Raw genomic sequence first — 23,372 nt, 5'->3', positions numbered from 1 at the left:
AAGTGATCTATGTGTAAGTCATTGTGCTCAACATGTTTTACCCAGTGCTTTTAACCTCCAGTGATGATTTTAGCCTAAATCAATTTTTATCCTGGGGTTACAAAATGATGAATTTCTAATTCTGTCATTCCTTCTATAGTTGTTAGCATTCTTCCATAAAGAAGAGGCTTCCCCATGCTCCCTTTAAATTATTATTATTATTATTATTATTATCTAACATCTTTCTGGGATTATTTTTGTAATTTTTAATTTAATGTGTTATAATCCATTATCATCCCTATTCTTTGGGATGCTCAGATTATCCCCAATTTTGCCAGGGACAAATGTCCTTTATAGGTGACCTCCACTGAGCATACCCTTGCTTTCTGGCATAAAAGATGCTCATGCATCACTTTATACTTCCCCTGACCCAGTTCTGGAATCAAACATTTCTCCAAGAAGTTCTGTTTGCTTTTTGTAGGGAATGGCATTTAGACACCAAGATCTAAGTTCCAGGTGTGCTCATTGGTACAGGAGTGCTATAAAGAGCTCCTAAACCTTTCAGGGGGTAGAGGGAGAATACACATTTTTTTTTTCATGAGTCTACACAGTTACTTCCAATTCATATTTAAGATTCAACATTTGCTTTATCTTCATTTATTTTATATTTGTATTTCATTTTGCTTGGTGAAAAATCATGGTTCTGAACCACATTAATAATGTACTTCTGTACCTGCCTTATTCTCCAATATACATAACATAGTTTTGAAATGTTAATAGCAATATCACCACTAACAATAAACCTCCTACATAAAATTTAAGATTTCTCTGCAGGGCTTTTATTTTTGTTTTGGGGGCAAGGGGTTAGTCCTCAGAAAATATCCTGCTAGGGGCGCCTGGGTGGCTCAGTGGGTTGATGCCTCTGCCTTCGGCTCAGGTCATGATCCCGGGGTCCTGGGATTGAGCCCCGCATCGGGCTCTCTGCTCAGCCAGGAGCCTACTTCCTCCTCTCTCGGCCTGCCTCTCTGCCTACTTGTGATCTCTCTCTGTGTCAAATAAATAAATAAAATCTTCAAAAAAATAAAAAAAATTAAGAAGAAAGAAAATATCCTGCTAAAGATGTGTGGTCAGAAGACAGAAAGAACATGAGTGGTTGCCTGGGGTGGGGGGCTGAGGTTTAGGGAGTCTCATGAGTAACTACTCCTTGTGGGTACAAAGTGGGTACAAAGTTTCTTTTGGGGATGATGAAAAATTTCTGAAATTGGATTACGGTGATGTATACAATTCTAGTATATTGTACACATACTAGAAACCACTGAACTGTATAATTTAAAAATGGGTGAGCTTTATGGTATATAACTCAACAAAGCTGTTAAAAATATATGACCAGAGCACATTTTCAAAAGTTACTCTCTTTGTGATGATCAATTTGATACTAGCTTGTTTCTATTTCTGTTTAATTTTAGGGAGGGATTTTTTTTTTAATACCTTATTTATTTATTTGACAGACAAAGATCATAGAGGCAGTAGGCAGAGAGGCAGCCAGAGAGAGGAGGAAGCAGGCTCTCGAGCAGAGAGCCCGATGCGGGGCTCGATTCCAGGACCCCGGGGTCATGACCTGAGCCAAAGGCAGAGGCTTTAACCCACTGAGCCACGCAGGTGCTCCTGGGACTGACTTTTTTTAAAGAACTCCTTTCTTAAAAATTTTGCAGTTTTAAAAATATAAAGCAGTTACATTGTCCAAAAGTCAAAACTAGATAAAAAATTACATCCAGATAAGTCCTACTCTTCTCCTTTCCCTTTCCCCCCTTACATTTAACCATTTTCATCAACTTCTGGTTTGCCCTGTGTTTTCTTCTCCCACAATAAGCAAATATATATATGAGAATTTTTTATTTCCCTCCATTTTTATTTTACAGAAAATGTAAGTAGTATATAATACTGCAACATATTGCTTCTTTACTTCACAATAAATACTAGAAACCCCTCCATATCAGTTCTTAGAGATCTCCCTCATGCTTTTTTTTTTTTTAATGGTTACAAAATACTCTATTTCACTGGTCCACCATGACTTAACCATGGTTAAGTCTATGGATTGAATTAATCTATGAATTGAGATGTGACTTCTTTCCAATCTTTAGCTCTTACAAATATTGCCACAACAAATAATCCTGTGTGTGTGTTTTATATTTGTGGAGGTGCATCTCTGGTCAGGTCTTAGAAGTGGGATTGTGGGTCAAAGGGTACATTTCATTCGACAGAGCCAAATTCTGTCCTACTGGGGCGGCGCCATTCTATACTCCTACTGGCAACACAGGAGAATGGTTTTTTCCCACAGCCATGACCATAGAATGCTGTCAATCTTTCTATTTTCTCCCCCCATTGGAGAGGGAAAATGATACCTCAGGAGAAGAACACTTTTCCATGTAATCCTGGGCTGTTCAGCTCGATCCCCCTAAGCTTCCCGTGGAGGAGGTGAAAGGAGACACAGAGCCATCCATCCACCCCCTCCCTGAAGGTGCTGACAGATGTCTGCACAACGAGCTTTTCCTCCTTCTCCCAGAACAGCCCACAGAATGTTCTAAGACTGGCAAGCAGCGAAGAGCAGAGCTGGAAATTCATACTTGGATCTCTTTACTCCACCTCCATAGGAAAAGAACGCATGTCACTGCCAGGGCCTCTGCTAGCCCCAACACGCTTCATTGCAAATGAGAGAGGGCCCCCACCCCCCACTTGTTCCTGAACCAGGTGTTGTGGCTTACAGAGCATGAACCAGAGCTCATGCTCCCACCTGCCCTCTTTGGCTAAGCACCCCCACTCCATGCCCAGCCTGAATGATGGTATGTGGCTGCCCAGACACTGACATTCCATAGCCCAACCTCTCAGATACCCCCAGAGAACAGGAGAATTCTTTGTGAGGAAGGACGGGAGAAAACATAAAAAAGCACTGCCTATACTGATATGGCACTTCTCAAGTGAGAAGCACATTTGCACACATGATCTCCCTTAATCCTCCCAAGAGCATTGCCTGGCACTGAGGAAGGTGTGGTTCCAATACCACCATTCTCTCCAGTGAGAAAACTGAGGCCCAACAAGCAAAACAACTTGGCCATGTTCACTGTCAAAACAGACACAGCAGCTCCCAGGGCTCATAATGCCTGGGAGATATTCTTCTTTTTACCAGTGTCTGTCTGTCTGCTTCCATGCCTCTCTTCCACCTTCCTTCCTTTAGAGTAGAATCCCAACCTTTTCTTTTTCTTTCTCAAGAAAAAAGTTTCTCTGAATGCTCCACACATAAAACAAAGCTGTCTTAGTTGAGCTGGGAGGAGAGGTCCACACCTCCCCGCAAGCCCCCTCTCTGTTCCTATAGTACCCCTTGAAGCCCCTCTGAAGGACCAGAAAAGTTCAAAACCTTTGGACTGCAATTAGCTATTTCTCTATTTATTAGCCCATATGACCTTTGGGTTCTCATGATTCAAAAGCACATGGATTTTTCTTCTCCACAGTGCATATTAGCTCCCCTCACCAAGCACGATCCACATATGGACTTGTGTGTACACACATGCACGCGCACACGCACACACACCATTTGATCTTGCTTTTCCTCCCTGAAGGCACTTAGTCCATGAAAGGAACCATCCAAATATTCCAAATATTCTCTCCACCTAGCCTAAGACTTTGGCTCTCTGCAGGGCAAGTCAATTTGGGTTCCAGAAACAACCAGAATTCCAGACCTCAGGATGAGGAGGACAGTTTGTGGGAATGGTGGCTTTCTCCAGGAGAACTACAGCTGAAACTCTAGGCAAGTCTGAGAGAAAGCTGTGTTCACACTGGGCTGCTACCTTCCTGGGGGAGGAGGGATTGTTACCCAGCAGCCCTGCCTGCAGTGCCCTCTTAGCCAGGTCACTGGGCACTGCGGGAGACTTGACAGCAGGGCTGTCGGTGCAGAGTGTGAACACAGTGCATGCTCACAGGCTCTCAGGAAACCTGCCACCAGATGGGGTACATGGCAGGAAGTTCACAGGTGGCCTCTCACACAAGGACAGATAGTTCTGTGGCCACAGGTTCTCCTAAGCCCCATCTTCGGCTCCTCAACAGGACAGCTCCTCCCGGCGTCTCCCCTTTACACTCCTCTCCCTGGGACAGGATTTAGATCTCTGAAGGGCCAGGGCGAGAATGTGTGAGACCCCACATGCCATGACTTCAGCCTCAGATCCAAACCCTATCTTGATCTGCACAGATGAGAGGCCATTGACTCCCCTTCCAGTCACCTTCCACATAAGGAAAGCCTCCTGGCAGCTCTCTCATTGTTGCATACAAAGGGGACTGCGGATAGGTCTGTGGGGAGGAAAAAAAAAGAGTTTTCCCAGGAAAACTGGCCTGAGAGACAACAGCAAAGCATGGCTCTCTCCATGGCAGGGCTACTGATTTCCTATCCTCTTGTGGGGTTTGCCTTTGTTTTGCCAGACTGCAGAAAGAGCTCAAAACTTGCATGATGAGCTTAAGGCTTACTGACAGCAAAAAAAATCATATCATTATCATTTCCGCCTCAACTAAAACCCCTGCTGGCACATGTCAGAAGAAAAAGAAAGCGGGGTTAGGAATATTAAGTCAAGAATGAATTTCCTACATGCTGTAATTTTTCAGAACCTTAAAGAAAACAGATCTGTGCTCCTTTCAACAGCCTCATACAAGAAATGTAGGCAAGGGGCGCCTGGGTGGCTCAGTGGGTTAAAGCCTCTGCCTTCCGCTCAGGTGCTCAGGGTCCTATGATCCCAGGGTCCTGGGATCAAGCCCCACATTGGGCTCTCTGTTCGGAAGACAGCCTGCTTCCTCCTCTCTCTCTGCCTGCCTCTCTGCCTACTTGTGATCTCTGTCTTTCAAATAAATAAAGAAAATCTTAAAAAAAAAAAATGTAGGCAAGAAGTTCACCCAAGAGAGAAGGAAGGGGCCAAGGAATAGAAAGACCCAAATCTCCTTGAACAAATGGGACAGGGTAGGCACCGTGCAAGGACTGAGGGACTTACCTTTTAACAAATAAAAGGAAGAAAGGAGAAATGCACAATGCACTGGTTTAAAAAGAAAATTCAGTCACAATTAGAGTGTGTGGGATGGAAGAGTGGGTGAGGAGAGAAATACAGAGCATCCCTAGCCTCGGTCACCTGGTTGCCCAGTGCAGAGAAATGCAGCAGGGGTGTGGGAAGCTACCAGTTTCAGGTGAGGTGGGAGGTGACCCTGAGGGTTAGCTGAGTAAGGAGCCAAACCCAGGGCACTTGGTTGGTGAACTTCAAGAAGCAGAAAAAGTAACCGGGAAATCTGGCCAGAAGCGAGCCCACAGAAGCCAGGAATGGATTTTTCTAAAAAAGACATACCAGGAACGGTTTGTTTGTTTTTGTTTGTTTTTAGAATAAGCCACAGTTCACCACAGGTTCAGGTAGAGCAGAAAGATATGGCTGCTGCAAAAATGAGATTCATTCTGGAATGAGGGAGAGAGGGAGGGGGTGAGCCAATTTGCATACTTGAGACAAGGAAAAAGCAGAAAACATTTTTGCTGCTGAGACTTGGGTCAGGTGATCTCTACCCAGTGGGGCTTTGCGCAGCGGGGCTCTGCCCAAAGTGATCCAAGGCCTATTTGGAGCAGGCACCCAAGCAAGGGACAGAAGGCACTGATCTCAGAAAATCACATTCAAGAAGAAAACAAAGTGGTGCTCTTGGTGCAGGATTAGTGCCAGGCTGCCTGGTATCAGAAAGTTACTCACAGAACCTAGGGAAATAGGGAAATTCGAGGCAGGGGCAATTGCCAGGCTGGAGGCCCTGTGCAGTGAATTTACCCACGAGATTTAAGGAATTCTGTAATGCAATGAGACCAAGAAGATGGAACCAGCAAAGATTCCAGACCCGGTTCTGTTCATTTACAATGAACACAGGGCAGCAGGGGTGCTACAGAGTTGGGAGAAATGAAGAAACAAAACTTTGGTTTGGGCTGTCCAGTGTTGTCAAGAGAAGCTCAGAGAATAATGACTAATACTTCCATCAGGGAAGCTGATGGGAGATACCTCTTGCTTCCGGGCCTTTGCATATGCTATTTCCTTGGCCTGGAATGACCGTTCCCTACTTTTTCTGGTTCTTACTCCTTAAGCCTCAGCTTGGGCATTTCCTTTTCCATTCAAGAGGACTTCTCTGGGTTTACTACTCCTCCCCACCCCAACCAAGCTGGGCTAGGGGTTCCCATACCACCTAGTACTTACTCCATTGTCTGCTTAAACTGGCTCCCTAATAGTCATGACTACCTTTTGCTCCTGTTGTATTTCTAGGCTCTGGCACAGTAAGGGCCCAGTGAATGCATGCTTGTTGGGATGGCAATAAACTCATAAGGAGGAGCTTGCAGCAGGGGAATTCTGGGGCTCCCTGGTTCTCAGTGCCCAAGATCCCTCAGCCCCTCTTGCTCCTTCAGCAAGATCCTGGAGCAGACTCTAAAACAGAAGCTCCACAGGACATTAGGAGGCCATCAAGCACCACATCCAGTCAAATCCTGCGCTCCGAACCCGAACTCTGCACCTAGCTCTCTCAAAGGTTCAAAGCCAGAGTGCCAAGGGCCACAGAGGTCTGTGCTGGGGGCCATGGCACTGACTGCCTGAGGCTCACAGAGTGTTTCCTCCACTCCAGGCCACAGATAGAACTGTGGGGAACAGTGAAGGGATGAGTTTGCTCAGGAGGCACCCTCTCCAGAGGAAGCTGGATAATAAGTAGGGAGACTTCCAGGGCTAGAACTAGGGGAGAGGCCTGCTCAGAGCACAGCCAACAGGGACAAACCAAATACCTTCCAAAACTATTAGGAAGATTATGTAGAAGGAGGGGTAAGATCATGCTTTGTAAATTGGGACGTGATATATTACAGGAAAATGGGTTCAGATTGAGGTCCTCAATTTTTTTTTTTCTGGCCAAGATTTTACATTAAAAAAAAATTAAGATATTCTAAAAGTCACTCAGTATTATCTGTATTCTTCCAACTTTTCTTTTAAAAGCAGCAGCCTTTTTGATTCACATTATAATTTCACATGCTTTCCCTCTTTCCCAGCAACTACTGTACTGTCGCTAGAGAGAGTTGTGCTGGTAAATGTTTCACAGCCAACTCTTGAGACGGAAAAAGACGAAAGATCTTTGGCATTTGCCAATTTCTGCAGTGCAAATACTCCTGCTACTTTCAAGCTACCAAGGGGAAAGCACCGAATGCAGCCGGAAAGAGATATCGATACGAGCCAGCCCCAGCACATTGCTGGCTCGGAGACACACATCAACACGCGTCCTGGCTTCCTCTAGACACAAGCTTGAGATGGTGACTCTGCACCTACCTCTCTCAAAGGAATTTTTTATATCATTGACTTCAACCTGAGATCCTGGAACTCGGAAGATCCCTTGTTGTTGGAGTCCTAAAAGAAACAAACAAACAGAAAATGCCATGATGCCTTGAGCTCATCAGACTGCTGGGCACACATGATTCTCCCCATTGCTTGTCTCTTTCTTCCACCACTCTTCACAAGGGTCTTTCCCAGTAAAGATCTCCTGACAGAAGCCCAAAAGTAGCCTTTGTAATTAACTTCATCTGGCCAAAATACTCTGCACCATCCTGCTTCATGTGTCCGTGATCTCTTGTTGGGGTTTGAAGGAAAAGGCCATAAGAGGTTGATATCAACACGGGACCAGTGAATAACAACTTCTAGTCTAGCCGGGGTGCACTTTGCCTATCAAGTACGCCAGGGACACTGGCACCAAGGAGCCTGGCCTGAGTTTACAAATGCCATTTCAATGTAACAGCCACAGAGATTCTGAACAAGAATGACCAATATCATTCACTTGACCATTCCCACCCTCTGCCTATTCAGACATCTTCTTCCTTCCAGGAAAAGCTGGAGTCTAAAGTGCATGCTGGCCTGGGACCAAGGAGCCTGGGGGACATTAAATTATCAAAGAAAAGGAATCTTTTTCTTATGTTCTTCTGCAAGGCCATAACAAGGGGGACACCCCAACAGCTGATATAAAGTAACAATGCAGGATCGGAATCTATAGGGCTGAACAGTAACCTATAGAATTGAAGGAATTAAAGGGCCTCTCTCGTCTTGAATGGGAATTCGTGGGATGACTGTGATCTTCACCCTCACATTTAGTTTTTCTATATAAAACAACCCTTCACATTAAAATTTAGGAAAGTGTTTACCTCTAAATGGCAGGCTTTAGTCCAAGTTTGGTTTGTACATAGTATGTGCTCAATAAAAACATGTTTCTGTCTTTCCTAACCAATCTTGAATCTCTACCTCCTGTGTCTTATATCCCACCACCCCCCACATATTCCCATTCAGTCACACTTGTCTTCCTTCCCATATTAGACCTTTACTCCTGCCAGGCACAGCTGGCTGCTTCTACTCAAATATCAGCCCCTCAGAGAGGTTTCTACTTACCATCTTAGCCAAACACAGCCCTGCCACCCTTTAGTCATTCTCTATCCCCTTTTCATTAGTTCCTTGGCATTATCACTACCTGAAATTATATGATTTCTTTATGTGCTTATTTCCTTGCCCTTCTAATTGGTAATGTAAGCTACTTAGGGCCAGCACCTTACCTGTCTTATTCATGCCTGTATACCCACTGTCAGAACAGTGCTTGCTCTGCACTCTGAAAATCAGTTTTTAGAGGAGCAAATGAATGAATAGATGGAAGCCCAAGGGCAGCGCTGGCGACACCATGGTTAGCACATCCCAGACATTCTAATTCCTTTCTGGAACTGACTAGAGCCAGTTAACTGACCATTCACTGCCCAGCTACCTTCAGTGCTCAAAACACAGACCCCTGAGGTGGGGTGGGAGGCATGAAGGAACTGAAACGGTTCTCCTAATCATGCCCTCCTTGATCCTTCGTTTTCCTAGTTCCTTGGTCTTCTCACTGCCACCTTCGTCCCCAGACACACAAGGCTCAAAAAGGCACTCAGCACAGCACCTGTGCTAAGAAGCGCTTTCTCTCTAGGAAGCAGGGCAGTAATGGGAAATCCTCTGAGACAGGTTAAAACCTCATTTCCTGTGAGGACAGCCCTGCGCCTGCTCTGGAGAGAGCGGAGAACACGCCCCGGGACTGCGCTTACCGTATAAATTGATGTACCGAATGCAGCTCTCGACTACAAGTGGGATAGCTTGTCCTGAGTCCTGAAGAGAAACAGTCGTGAGTTGTACTGGGCTCGGCAGCCACCACAGGGAAAAAGACACTGCAAACACAGATTATGAACTCAAGCCAGAATATTAGTACCATCGGATTAGTTGGAAAATAAGCAAAGAGCTGCTAATCCTCAAGTCTCCACAAACAGTTAAAACAGAAGGTCTTCAGTTAGGTGCAGAAAAAGGCATAGCTATGATAATTGGAAAGAAATGCTCTGTCTTCTTACTTAGCTGGGAAGAAATCAGGGCTCAGAAGGCTTGGCAGGCACATCTGGGAAGGGGAGGGAATCCATTGCTCGGAGAGGGCTGGAGTTCGCTCTTGAAGAGTGCTTCGCCTTCCCCTCCACATTGTCCCACTCAACCCAATGCTCCCAGTGCTCAAGGATAAAAAGGCAGGATTGAGACCTCCTTCTAGCACTGCGGTACCTGATGCTTGAAATAAGAAGAATGCACTAAGGGAAGCAAGGATGGCCCCCAAGGGTCCTTTTGAGCTCTGAGAAAGGAAGGTCAGGTCTACTCCTGAGGTTACAACCTAAACATCCAGATGGATACTTTGTTCAACAATAAAGGTGTTATAAGGAGAAGTTCTAGAAACAGCTAACGTCAGCCACTGACCACTGAGTGGCCAACCTTAGTCAAAAAGGCTGAATAAGACACAGCTCTAAACTTACGCAGGGCAGGGGGTACGAATATATTTTCAATTGCATCTTCCTAGACGGGCCCACAACCACAAGGAGCTGGGCAATGGATAGTTTTCTCGGATTCCATAACTGGTTGATCGCTCTATTATTCCAAATCACTTGAAGAGCACAAAATACTTTTTTAAACTTTCTGTAAAAGGGGCCAAATTAAATTACTAACCTCCTCAGGTGAGGAAACAAGGCACTTGTAATATGTTCATGTAAGAGACAGAAAAACCCCACGAATTTTGATGCCTTTGTGGCTCCTCCACACCCCACCTGTGAAGCCTCTCCTTAGTTAACAACAGTCAGGGAGAGGATAAAATGGACCCTGTGGCTATATGCAAGGTGGGCCGTGCTCTAGAAATCAGTACTAAAGACAGGTTCCATCCAGTTGAATGGGGCTAACGGACCTTTCTAGTAAATACCTGGTTCCTGGTTCGAGCATTTCTTCTTCCTCTGATAACAAAAAATAAACAGGCAGCAGAGCAGGAGAAAAAGAAAAGATTACGCAGGAGTAAGATCAGTTAGAGTAAGCAGATCCTTCAGAGTCCGTGAACGCGGAAATGCAATGGCAGCCAGCAACGGTCCTGGGGTGACGGCCAACCAGCCTGCTGGTGGGGAGGGCTGCCCCTGCACCTCAGGGCCTCGTAGGGGCTCTGCGCCCTGCCCCCAGCCAGCCTGCCGGGTGCCTGCCTTGGACACCAGGTGGCAAAGGGGCCTCTATCAGTCCTTGGCAAGCACAGGGATGGTGTGTACGGAGCCCCTTCCTCGTCCCACCTTTAGCTTCTCCTCAACACAGGGGCTGTTCACTCACCAATGGGCAAGGGCCCACCTAAGACACCTAAGGTTAGCCCAGCTGCCCGCAAGAAGGAGGGACACACACCTTCAGGCATCTACTGTAACACTGGCCCTGCAAGTCAATTCGGGAAACCTCATTTCACCAAGTGAATTTCACCAAGACTGTGTTTATGAGGTGTCCTCTGGCTACAACCTGACAGGATTCCACCTGATTCCAACTTCAAACAGCTTCCATGGTTTCTGACCAAATACCCCAGGTAGCTTTCCTGGGTGCTCATTGGCTTTGCTCTCCTTCTGACTCCTTGACCTCACAGTGGCACTGAGAATACCTCAAGGAACCCCAAAGCAGAGAAAAGCCTGGAGGGGGGGAACGGCAGGAGGGGGTCAAAACGCTTTTATGGTCTTGTAGGCAGAACTGGAGCCTTTCCTGTCACAAAGCCACCCATTTTCAGGCGAGCTCCATGGATTCTTTCTTCCGTATGTGCAGCAGGCCAGGCTCTTGGGTGTGAGCTTTATTTCATTTGGGCTCCTTGAGAGGCTGACCTGAGAACGCGGAGGTAGCACGCCTTTTGGCCGGTGTCACCTGTCCAGTCCCCAGCATCTCCATAAGTGGAACTAAACGTTGGCTAAACCTACCTGATTCCTAGAACTGAGCAAACAGCCTGTCAGGTGGGACTCTAGGAGCAATGTCCTAAAAGCTTGTGACCACAGTGATGACCAGCATTTCCATAGTGCTTACTCTGGGCCAGGAGTGCTCTGGAAACACGCACAGATTAGCTCATTTGATCTCGTCACACAGTTATGAGGTAGGAAATCAATAGAAAGAAGGTGGGGAGTCTCCCTCCCAAAATTGATAATAAAATTTAAATGGGCCTCAAAACTTACAAGAAAAATTGGGTTTCCTTCTGTCTGAGAGGGGGGAAAAAATGAAGGATTTTGTAAAGGACCAATTCCAACAATCCCAGAAATCTATCGCTGTATCCGTCATTCTTAACTTGGGGATGCTGCCTTGTCCCACGATACACTCATCGTCACAGAGTTCCAGCAATGTCCTTCTACTGAAAAACCTCTCACAGGTTTGGCACTTCAAAGCCGGGCATTCTTCGTTGGTGCAGTTTTCTCCCAGAGAGCACATGAATCATAAGAGAAAATTAAATTCCATTCACAAAGGTTGAAGGGCTGAATATATTAAAACTGCCTTTTCATTCTCTGAAAGCTAATCGTCCTTGAGGGTGAGCCCCTGCTGCCTGCGCGTCTATCTCTGCACCGCCCCCCGTCCCCAGAGCCTGCACATGGAAGCGTTTGCTACCTGCCTGACAATATGTGGTAAATGTATAGTGTGACTATGAAAAAATGCAATCGTGTTGAACAAATATACTTTTTTTTCTAGTCACATGAGTGTGTTTATTCTTTGAACTAGTCCCTCGAGGACTTATTCCACCACATGACCCAAGCTAAGTGGCTTTTCAGAGCCAGTCACCCAGCCTCACTCTAGCCCACGCATCTTGCCATTTTGTGCCTTCAGCGGCGTTGCAAAACAGAATTGAATAACACTTTTCCTTCCAATGGCCAGACTGTCCATTCTAATACGAAATTTTGGCACCACCAACCAAGGCCATGCTACAGGCTCCAGAGAAAACTGAATGATGGCACCAAAGATGATGTAGTTAGAGTAAGAATATGGCTTCCCAAGGTGACTACCTCCTCCAAGAGGCAAACATGTGGCTGAAGTTCTGATGTGTTTATCACGAGGGATGGAGTCAGATGGTCTGACAGTCACACATTTTATGTAGCAGCTCTCTATTAAAAGACTATTACATTAAACAGAAGACCTAATTCTCGTGTCCTGTTAGATAAGAGTCAGTTCCTTCCAAGTGCCGGGACTGGTCATCTGTTTTCAAAGAGCTGAGCAAACTCGGGTAGGCATGCCTGTCTCAGAGCTTTCATTCATTGTGTTCCTTCTTTCAGGGATTCCCACCCTGCTCCTCTCCACTTTGTCCCTACCCACCCGCTGGAAGCCTCCTGCACTCTATGGGTCATGGCTCTTCATGCTCTGAGCTCTCGCAGCACTGGATTCCATGGGGTCATTTACAGACGGCTCTTCCTGAATCTCCTTATCTTTCAGCTTTCCATGCTGAAAATTTCCTGGGTGGCACCATACACTCCCTGAGGGCACAGAGAATAACTTATGTGTCCTTCAGTCCCATCCTGGCTATGGAGAGCAGCTTTTCCAAGGGCAAGGGTGAATGAGATGAAGTCTTGGTGGAGACAGGAGGGAAGATAAAGAAAGGTCTCTTGACCCATTTTCCCATGACCTATTAGATGGCAAACTGCTCACTCGGGCTTCCCTCCAAACAGGACGGCTTTCCTGATGGACCCAGCAGCACCCTTCCTTTGGGAATCTTCCTTGTCTCTTTCCTCTGAGGTAGCCTGAAGCAGCCCATGCTGTTCCCTGCCCCTAGACAGTCCCCATTGGTGCCCTACTGTTCCTCCGTCCCCTTTCCCTACTGTCCATTCCCTAGAACTCAGCCCACAGGCAAAGACAGCTGTGGGACCCAGGCTGCTGGCTCTGCCTACCCAGTTCCATGTCTGCCTGCTGCACACACCGCTTCCTCCCCGCACTGAACTCCATCCTGGGAGTCCTGTGTCAAGACGGAGGACGGAGTACCTGAGCAGGGGCAGCCTCCATGGCTCCAAAATTATCAACAAAGTCCGAGAACATTAACATTTCTCCTGACTGACACCAGTCTTCTTTTCTGCAGAAAGTCTCTTCACTGGATAATGGAGGGTTCTCAAATAACTGGCAGGGGTCCTTTCCCCTGCTCCCCCTAGCTCATGTTCCTCAAACATCTCCCCCACCTGCTGCCCTTTTCAACTCTCTGGCCAGCTTCAGTTGCCTTGAGTCACTCGTTCTCTCTGGGATGCCTTGATCCTGTGCCTTTTGCCTCTACGAGGCAAGAAAAAGACAAACTCACTGGGCTCAGACATTTTCATTTTTAATTTAGGATGTACGGGATGCATCTGGAATTCTGAAGGGATTACCTCAAGAAGCAAAACAAGGTGGGAGAGTTTTCTCTCAAAAATTTTATGTGTTTCCTTTCTCTGTATATTCTCAACCAAAAAAATAAAAAATTACCTGTATAAAAACACAGTTAACCACAGGGATTTTCTTTGTGTTTCTTCCAACTAACCACCTCTTGGGAGGCATGGATGCGAAGCAAGGTAAGGTGGTTTCTCGAACTGTCCCTGGGGCTCTCTAGGACCGCAGTTCCTGAAGCAGGAGAGCATGGCTGGCAGGGGTTACAGTGGTGCTGGCATTTCAACCTTGCTTGGACTTCATGGGCTTCATCGGGATCTTAACCAGGGAAAGCACTTAGAATCAACTGGTCAGAGACAAAAGCAGCTCTGCTTGGAAGCCCTTATTAAAGATAAGAGTAAGCTGCTTTAGGAACTAGCTCGCCCCAGGGCCAGGCCCAGGGCATGAGTGAAAGTTCTGGTTGGTCAGGGCAGGGCTGTGGGCCAAAGGGAGGAGGTGGAGAAAGGCTGCCATTACATTGGGCGCATTCGCGGACTCCGCAACTCCCCAGCAAGTACCTTAATAAACGCTTCCATACAGCCGTTAAATAGTTTATGGCTACACACTGAGAGAGGCCTAGGTCTCCTCATTTTCTGTGGTTTAGGGGGAAGACAGGGGGGCCTAGGGAAAACGGAACAAAAGAAAACAAGAAAGCAACGATTGCAAACATACAACTGGGAAAGACACTCTTAAAACCCGTGACTGGAGGAGAACACAAAATGCAAATGGAAACCCTTGAACCCCAGCACATTGGTGTCCAATGCTCCATCTGAAGGCCTTTGGATGTTTAAGGGGATCTTAATTTACCCACAATGTTAGGCAGGAGCAACGCTCATATAACACAAATGTATTCTAGATCACAGGGGAGAAATAGTATGTAGCCAGGAAACCATTGTAACTCCAATCAGAGGCTGTCATCCCGCAAAGCTGACCAGATGGAGGAGGAACCAGGGGAGAGAGATGTAATCTGTAGCCTGAGAAAGCAAGAGACTTTCAATGATGATTGGAAGGGTTAATTTTCATTAATTTGGCTTAAATTCATCACCAAGTCTCAACTCCCAATGTACCAGGGCACTGATCTTTCTAATGCCTCTTGGCATTTCAAATGCACTTGACTAATCTTTATTGCATTGATCTAAGAGCCAGGCAATTATTACTCTCATTTTAGAGATGGAGAAACTGATGCCTGGAGGGAGGCTACAGCTTTTTTGGGGGACCCAGAGTAACCCAGGGTAATGATTATATCCTGTGCTTTAGTCAAGTACACTTTTGATTAAAGCACTTTCAAATCCATTATCACACTTAACGTTAGCTCCACCCTGTTCAGAAAGCTCCATTTTACAGAGGCAGAAACCGAGACCTCAAGAGAGGGACTGGCAGAGCCAGACCCAACTAAGGCCACACAGAGCCTTAGGGCACTTGTTCATTTCCAGCCAAGGACTCATTCCATCCCATTAACCCTTGCCAGCAGAGGACCTGTTGGGTCAGGTTGAAAGTGTCTTGCTTTACTTTTGGATCTCCATTCCCTGTGCTCCACTCTTGGCTCCAGGGAGGGGAAACCATACCACAGTTCACCAGGAACAGTGAAACAGCCACAAACACCAGACCAGTTTCCAGAGTTGCTCACCATGCATATACCTGTGTTGGCTTATTTGCTCATCTTTCGTCACCCAAGTTGGCCTGACTCAGTGCCACCAGCCTTCCAGGGCAAAGGGCTTTCTGAGGTTAGGAGGAGGGCCCCTAACTGAGAGAGGCAGTTCATTTTCAAATGCCTTGGTTCACAATTTGGGGAGCAACAAGCGGGGACCCAGCTTGGCACAGGTAATGTCCACACATGACAAGCAAAGATCTGGTCCCCCAAGTCTTGGTTGATTTCTGTGAATGGGCAAGAAATCTTATGGATTGTGGAGCCAATCAAGGTAAAAGAGATTCATGCTGCCTCTCTGCTCAGTGGCCTTATCGTGCCTGTCCTCTTCAGCGGCCCAGCCATCTAGGGAAACCTCCTGAGCTTCTCCTACATGTTTGAGTACTGAGCAAATGCTGCTAGCTCCAGGACATGCATGGGCAAAGACACAGCTGAATCCAAGTATCATGCCACCCAAACATTAGAACCAAAATAACAGCACAGACCAAAATTTTAAAAAGAAACAACAGGCAAGACTATTTTGAGCCCATTTTGGATCTATGTCAATTTGGTTAGCTAAGTCCATGTCATTTCTTTTTCATCAGTTACCGATTTTTTGAGGATGTGGGTACGTGGAGTGGTACTTCTTACAGTGGATCTGCTTTTGAGTTTCCAAATGCCGAAAGAGAGAGTTAAAAAACTGTGACTCGAGGCCACAGGCTTCAATCTTGGGATTAGGAATAACTCAAGGATAGCAACTGCGCCACCTTGTTTCCCTAGTGTTCGGGGTTTCTATTTGTGAACATTCTCAGATGGTTTCCTCACCTCACACTGTAGGACACCCTCACAACAACCCTGTGAGGTAGGCAAGACTGATTAAATCCACTTGAAACTTAAAGAAAATTAGCCCGTGAGAGATGAAGAAACTTTCCAAGCGTCTCACAAATAATATATGATTGAAGCTAAGAACTGAATTCAGCTCTTCCTTTTCAAGATTCTGGTGTGAGTGTGAAATTGGGAAGTTCATTTTTATCTAGCAGTTGCTTTAAATTATCTATTAAACTCCCATGGCCAGCAAAAGTAGAGATTCTTAACGCAGGGGCTGGACACCCAGCCAGAGGGTTTTCTTAAAGTAAGTCTTATGGAGTTTTTTTTCTCCATAAGACTTTAAGACTTTCTCCATAAGACTTTCTCCAACAGGTTCCATCTGTTTATAAAATGGAATGAAGGGGGAAAAGGATACTTTTCCCATTTCTCCCACCCAATCCAAAAAGCAAAGAACTGCTCAGATCACACTGGGATTTCTTTCTTTGTGTGATGTTCTGGGTACTGACCAGAAATCTCTGACAAGGAAACGTAGCTATCCCAACTTCGCATGACATCCAATTGATTTTGACTTACTGAAGTGCTGGGTGGGGCACAAAGTGGGGAGCAGGGGGGCAGCTCAGCCAAGGAAAGTGGGGCAGCCTAAGCCTTCCATCTCTTCTGCTGCTCAGTTGCAGAGCAAAAAGGAAAGAAAGAGAAAGGCAGGGAAAACAGGAATAGAGAAAGCCACGGAGAGGAAGAGAGAGAAACCAGAGACCAATGTCCCCTTTCTGCCTTTCAACCAAGATGAAAATTTACATACATTGGCACCATAAGAATTGGCCTCAAAATTATGCTGTGACCAAAAGAATGGTGACTAAAATGTTCCCTAGATAACCCCATAGATGTGGGTGTCGATATTCAAAATGGTGGCGATATTGTACTTCAGAGGCAGCCAGGCCCTTGGAAGCCGTGCATGGGTATGCGTAAGTTTCCATCTGTTTAGACAAGAAATCTCATGTGTTTTCATCGCTAATCCCAACCACAGGGACGAGCCAACCTAGGTTAAGGAAGCCAGTCTATAGCTAGAAAAATCACAATCAAACCTTATGTTTGCATTTGCTGCCCCATCCATCATGCACTTTTCAAGTGCATTATTGCATCCAGACCACCTCGTTACAGGGTTACAAACTAGCATTATTCTAAGATCAGGTTCTGAAAAGTGAGAAAAAAATGTACCGTGTTGCAGCCCATGTGCAAAAATTGATCTACACAAGGCCAGCAGCAACTTGGCTGAGGGGACCTGCTCAAAGGATCATCCAAAATGACACTAACCTTGGGCAGGAAACCATGGAAGATATGGAGAGCCATAGCATAGAAACATCTCACCCAGGGCCTTTAGGATTAAATTAAAAACCACTTCAAGTTGGCAGCGCATTACACACAAATTTTAAATGAGTTTTGGAAGAAAGGGGAAGCGTTTAGTTTGCTAACAAAGTTGCCTCTGACCTTGGCCAAAGGCCAGAGTACAGATGGCTGGGTTTGCAGTTCAGTGCAGTATGTCTAAGTGGGAGGTCTGCAGTCACAGCTTGCATTTCCCAGGCCCTAGGTCAAAGAGGGTGTGGAAGACTACATCTCAGATGGCTTTATTTAAAAGTTAAAAAAAAAAAAAAAAAAAAAAAACAACTTTTCTCTGAGTTAGACCCTGGGACCTGGCCAAGGGTTCGATTACAGATCTCTCTTGCAATCTGCTGGAACCATCTTCCTCTGCATGAGTTCTAGGAATTAGGAAGAAATGAGGGATGGCTCAATTTGTCCCCCATCTATTTTCCTATTTGCAGACTTTGGTGTAAAATGTGGCTTCTGTTGTTTGGGGACTATGACAACATCTTCTTGCCAGAGAATCTAAATAAATAAATGAGTTTGTTTCTGGAAAGTATTTACAAAGGGACCCTGCACATCTGCTGACCCTTTGCTGGAAGGTCCTCGCCTGGCATTATGAATCACTCTGATATTCCCAGACTTCTGGGGCCCAGAGGAACAGCTGCACAGCTAAACTTCTGGGAAGCCCTCTCTCTCCTCATCCTGATCCCAGCAAAGTGAAAACCTCAGAGCTTTCCAAGCCTCTTCCCAGCCAACTCTCTTCCAGATGGACAGGAGGGAGTTGAGGGTTTATCTTCCCTTTCGCCAAGTAGAACAGCTTTCCAGGATTTTGGGCCACTGGCTCGATTAGTGTTGGGCAGTGGGGCAACTATTTGCCGGGAATTTGAAAGGAAAGAGACGGGTTCTAAGGAACAACCTGGTCAGCAAAAGTGTTGCTTAGAGATTGCAACACTCTGAAAGTAGATGAAAGGTCCACTCGCTGAAGGTCAACCCTTCAGCTACCACCTGAAGAGTGGAAAGTGTTCACTGGCTCTGGTCTGCTCAGGGAAAAGCGCAAAAGGTAATGTTGAGCAAGCTGGAGAGAAAGCAGAAGTTGCCCATTTGTTACTGTCTCAGCAAGGGACTCCCCCATCAGTCCGTCCAAGTGCCCAAGAGGTGTGAAGCCAGGGTGTGGGCGGTAGGGGCATCTGTATGCGCTTGCGTGGCTATGCGCATGCATACGCCCAGACATGTGCCAAACGAGCCAAACCCAAAGACCTGGCAAATGGGGACCCCAGGCTGGGCCTTCTGCCTGGGGAGGGCAGTTTGCTCAGCAGCCAAAGAACAGATGGGGAGACAGGTCAACAGTTATCCTACAGCTTCTGGCCTCTACTGGTTGTCCTCAGCCACTATGCAATATATATTACTGTCCCACCAGATGGATAGGGCCAACTGAACACACCCCACTTTTCTACAGCAGCTTGGGGAAAGGCACCTTCCCCATCACAGGCCTGAAGGGGGCAAGGCTTCACAGCATGATGCTAGGACAAGCAGAACAGCCAGCTTCTCTCAGCACAGCCACACCATCCCCTCAAGACACTGGTGAAGAGCTATCCTGCTCTAAAAACAGCCCAGCTTCTCCAAGCTCTCAGCAGTATTCCCGCCTTCCCACGTCTCCTGCACTTCCCAGCCCCTCCCGCTCCCCATCTCAGGCAGCAGGTGCCAAAAAACAAGATCCCCCAGTCTTACCTGGTTGTGCCACATTCTGCTCTCTCTCCTGGAAAGACAAGTATACACTGATGTTTAATTGTTTTTGTTTTTTTTTAACCAGCAAACATTCATCTTTTTCTAAAAAGAACTTAATTATTTGTGAAATGGGAAACAGAATTTTACCTAAGTAATGGTCTGTTGGAAAGAACTGAGTCTTATTAAATCCCCAGGGCCGCCTAGCTGTAAGGTTATGTTTACATAAATTTCATTGTGTATTGCTCACGTGTTTTTTTGTTTTTTTGGTTTTTTTTTTTTTCAGTGATTTTCAGACTGCAGCCTGCTGACCACTTGCATCAGAATCTTCTGGAGGGCCTTATTAAAACTGCAGATTTGGGGGCTTTCCCATGGGCCTTCTGGATCAGAATCTCTGGGCTCAGACAGGAATCTGCATTTTAACAAGCACCCCAGGTGATCCCTTCTGTACATGCTAAAACGTAAGAACTCAGGCACTTTTTATCAACAAAGTTTGGTTGATGAGGTGGCTGGATGGCTCAGTTGGTTAAGCATCTACCTTTGGCTCAGGTCATGACCCCAGGGTCCTGGGATTGAGTCTCTCAGCAGGCTCCCTGCTCAGCAGGAAGTCTGCTTCTCCCTTTTCTGCTACCCCTCTGCTTGTTCTCTCTCTCACTCTCTCTCTCTCTCAAATGAATAAATAAAATCTTAAAAAAAAAAAAAAAGTTGGTTGAGCACCTGTCATATATTTGGCCCTAAAGAGCAACAGATATAAGATACCTCTTGTTGTTCCTTAACCCAGCCTCACCCTTACCCTGACCCCTCCTGTCTTCACTCTCAGCTGAAGACCTTCTTGCTTCCTTCACTAGAGAAGAAAATCAGTAAGACAGGTCTTGACATGCTTCCGTAAGACTCACCCACCCACCTGTGCTGGCCCATTCACTCTCTACCTCCTCTCCTCTCCAGTATCCTGGAGAAGCAGCCTGATTCTGTCAAGCCCAGACCTCATACTCAGGGTCCCAGCCCCCTCTGCCCATCTCAGATGCTTTTCCTGCAAGTAACCCCCACAACCCCAAACATGACCAATGTCCTTTCTTCTGGATCATTTCCATCTGCATATAAACATGTTCTGGATATGTATAATCTAGCTTCAAAACTTCCCCTGGGCCCCCTTTCTGCCTCTAACTCCATTCCCATTTCTTTCCTTTACAGCAAAGTTTGCGGAAGGACCTGTCTAGGAAAGACTCTTGCTTCCCACGCTCAACCCCACAGAGGTTGGCTTCTGACCTCACCATCCATAGGGACTGCTGGCTCCATGTGGACGAATCCACCGTCTTCAGTGCTTTTATCTGACTTCTCAGCATCAACAACTCAGTGAATCACTCCCTTCTTCTTACAACACTTTCTCCTTGATTTTCATGACTCCACACTTGCCAAGGGTCCCTCCAGCCCTACAGGCTGTTTCTGAGTTTCTCTTGCTGTCGCCTCATCTGCCCAGCCTCTGACCTCTAAATGATGGGATGCCCCCAGAAGATGTACCCAGATCTCTTTCTATACACCCTCTCTGCCTAACTGACAGAAGTGCTTACCAAAGACTCCCTAAACTTATCTCCAGATCTTCCATTTCCTTGGAATTCCAGAGTCCTTGCCACTGCCTTTCTTTTCTTTTTTTTTTAAGATTTTATTTATTTATTTGACAGACAGAGATCACAAGCAGGCAGAGAGGCAAGCAGAGAGAGAGGGGGAAGCAGGCTCCCCGCCGAGCAGAGAGCCCGATGCGGGGCTTGATCCCAGGACCCTGAGATCATGACCTGAGCCAAAGGCAGAGGCTTAACCCACTGAGCCACCCAGGAGCTCCTTTCTTTTCTATTTTTAACAGCTTTGTTAAAGCATGATTTACAAAGCATAAAATTCACCCACTTGAAACGTATGATTCAATTATTTAGTAAACCGTCACAACCATTCAATTTTAGAATATTTCCTTCACACGAAAAAGAGCCCTTGTGCCAACTCACAGTGACTCCCCCTTCCCATCTCCAGCCTAGGGCAACTGTTCATCTATTCTCTGTGTCTATGGATTTGCTTATTCTAGACACTTTATAAAAATGGAATCATGTAATACACAGTCTTTTGTATTTGGCTTATTTCATTTAGCGTATGCTTTTGAGGTTCACCCACACAGCACGACTCAATACTTCATTCCAGTTATGATGCAGCAGAGAACATCTAGGCCAGGGCTGCCCAATAGAAATGTAACGGAAGCCACAATTTCTAGCAGCCATGTTATAAAAAGTGAAGAGAAATAGCTGAGATTAATATTAATAACATTGTGTTTAACTTAATACATGAAAAATAACATTCAATGTCTAGCAACATAAAAATTCGTAAAATAGTGTATATATATATATATATATATATATATATTTTGTGTTAACTCAGAAATCAAAAATTTTCTACCTTTTACCTTCTGAGACCTGTTGGGATCTTTAAAAGTATATTTTATATTTAGTGGCTCAGTCATTTTCAGAAGGTCAGACTGTCTGGACCTGGCAGACACTGGTTCCATAATGTGCTACTAAATCTTGGCCCGAAACAGTTATGTCCCATCCCTTTTATAGATAACACACTATTTCTTCTTGAGGCGCTACAGTGAATTGAAAAGCCACCTGTATCTAGGGTATAAACCCTAGAGCTTACAGACTACCCGGAACAGTAAAAAGGTCAGAGAGCTAAGACTCAGACATGATGATAAACTAAGAATCCTCTGGCCAATAAAACAGCACAGCCACAGCCAAGGGCATATAGGGGTGTGTTCTTGTTCCCAAGATGTGCCAGTGACATTTACAACAAGGAATGCCCATTTGCAAGACACGTAGAAGCCTTTGACTTGTGTGTCTGGGATCGATCATGTTAACAAAATTTGCTTCCAAGTGAGTGCTTGTGTTCCCTCTAACTTGTAGTTTCTTTGAGCTATCCTGTCAAAAGAGTGCTTGAAAGGAATGGATTACACCAGACACTTCATTAAAAAAAAAAAAAAAACCCAACTTGCATCTTCTCAATCAAAATATTCTGCTTGGCCCCGTATTTCTCACCTGTTTCCAAAATTTTCAGTGTCCCTCCCAATACAAAATAGCCCCCTGAGGAAGTAAAAAGGCCACTGATGCTGGTATAACCCCACCCCAGCCCACTCTTGGATGAGTTTTCTACTGGATGGAAGAGTCCGTATATCCAGGTAGTGGTGAATCATCCACTGACCCTCAGAAGAATGAAGGAGCTGAGATTCTGAGGTCGACTTTGGCCTGCGCAATTTTTTCATGCTTGTTGTCCAGTGGGCAAGAACTTGACCCATCTAAGTCAGTGTGCATTTTCCCCTTTCACCCAGTGCCCTAAGAATCCACATCTACCTGTATTAGGCAGTGGGAATACAAATGTGACTCAAGATTTGGTCTCAGCTGCAGTTCTTTTCATGAATTTGGTAATTTATTAACTTTAGAAAAAACAATATACCAGTGTTCATTACTTGTGACAAATACACCATATTCGCTGATGTCAGTAACAGGAAATACTGGATGTGGCGTCTATGGGAACTAATGGTACCATCTTGCAACCTTTCCGTAAATCTAACACTATTCTGAAACAAAATCTATATTATTTCATTTATTTATTTTTAAAGATTTTGTTTGTTTTATTTATTTATTACGAAAGAGTGAGAGATAGAAAGAGTGTGTGGGGGGAGGAGCAGAGGGCCAGGGAGAGACAGAATCCCAAGCAGACTCCACACCAAGTGGGGATCCTGATGTGGGGCTTGATCTCACGACCCCAAGATCATGTCCTAAGCTGAAACCAAGAGTCAGATGCTCAGCCAAATGAGCCACATAAGCACCCCTAAAATAAAGTCTATTTTTAAAAAAAAAATCCCAAAACCTCTCCAGAACTGACCAGTCTAACAAGGCCCATGCCAGTTTTCAAAAGAAGCACAATGGGCTTTTCCACAGCTGGGTTACTAGAGAACAGGACTCTGGAGATTCTTCTTGATGGCTCTTTCTTAGCAGCCCTTATATTTAGAAGCTGTATTTTCCTGCAGTTTTTCATAGCTATTCAGTCTAAAACTCAGATGGAGG

The 23,372-nt window shown here is 45.6% G+C and overlaps 1 protein-coding gene across 11 annotated transcripts in view; it reads right to left on the bottom strand.

Annotated features, from left to right (window-relative positions):
• SRGAP3 (SLIT-ROBO Rho GTPase activating protein 3) overlaps positions 1 to 23,372 on the bottom strand; it is a 258,338-nt gene that overhangs the window by 30,922 nt on the left and 204,044 nt on the right. For 2 of the 11 annotated variants that reach the window (XM_044253090.1, XM_044253095.1), the window contains exons 11-15: positions 19,279 to 19,306; positions 16,765 to 16,851; positions 10,276 to 10,321; positions 9,113 to 9,173; positions 7,332 to 7,409 (exon numbers count right to left, since the gene is read on the bottom strand). In XM_044253090.1, the coding sequence (XP_044109025.1) occupies positions 7,332 to 7,409; positions 9,113 to 9,173; positions 10,276 to 10,321; positions 16,765 to 16,851; positions 19,279 to 19,306 (300 nt within the window). Of the gene's footprint in view, positions 1 to 7,331; positions 7,410 to 9,112; positions 9,233 to 10,275; positions 10,322 to 13,642; positions 13,935 to 13,954; positions 14,082 to 14,257; positions 14,361 to 16,764; positions 16,852 to 19,278; positions 19,307 to 23,372 lie in introns of those variants that run through there. The other 9 variants (XM_044253092.1, XM_044253096.1, XM_044253091.1 and 6 more) reach the window with 8 other exon arrangements.

The sequence above is a fragment of the Neovison vison genome, chromosome 6 (genome assembly GCF_020171115.1).
Source record: "Neovison vison isolate M4711 chromosome 6, ASM_NN_V1, whole genome shotgun sequence".
Classification (NCBI taxonomy): Eukaryota; Metazoa; Chordata; class Mammalia; order Carnivora; family Mustelidae; genus Neogale; species Neogale vison.
Note: the sequence above shows the minus strand (reverse complement) of the source record. Positions and strands in the feature narration are given on the sequence as shown.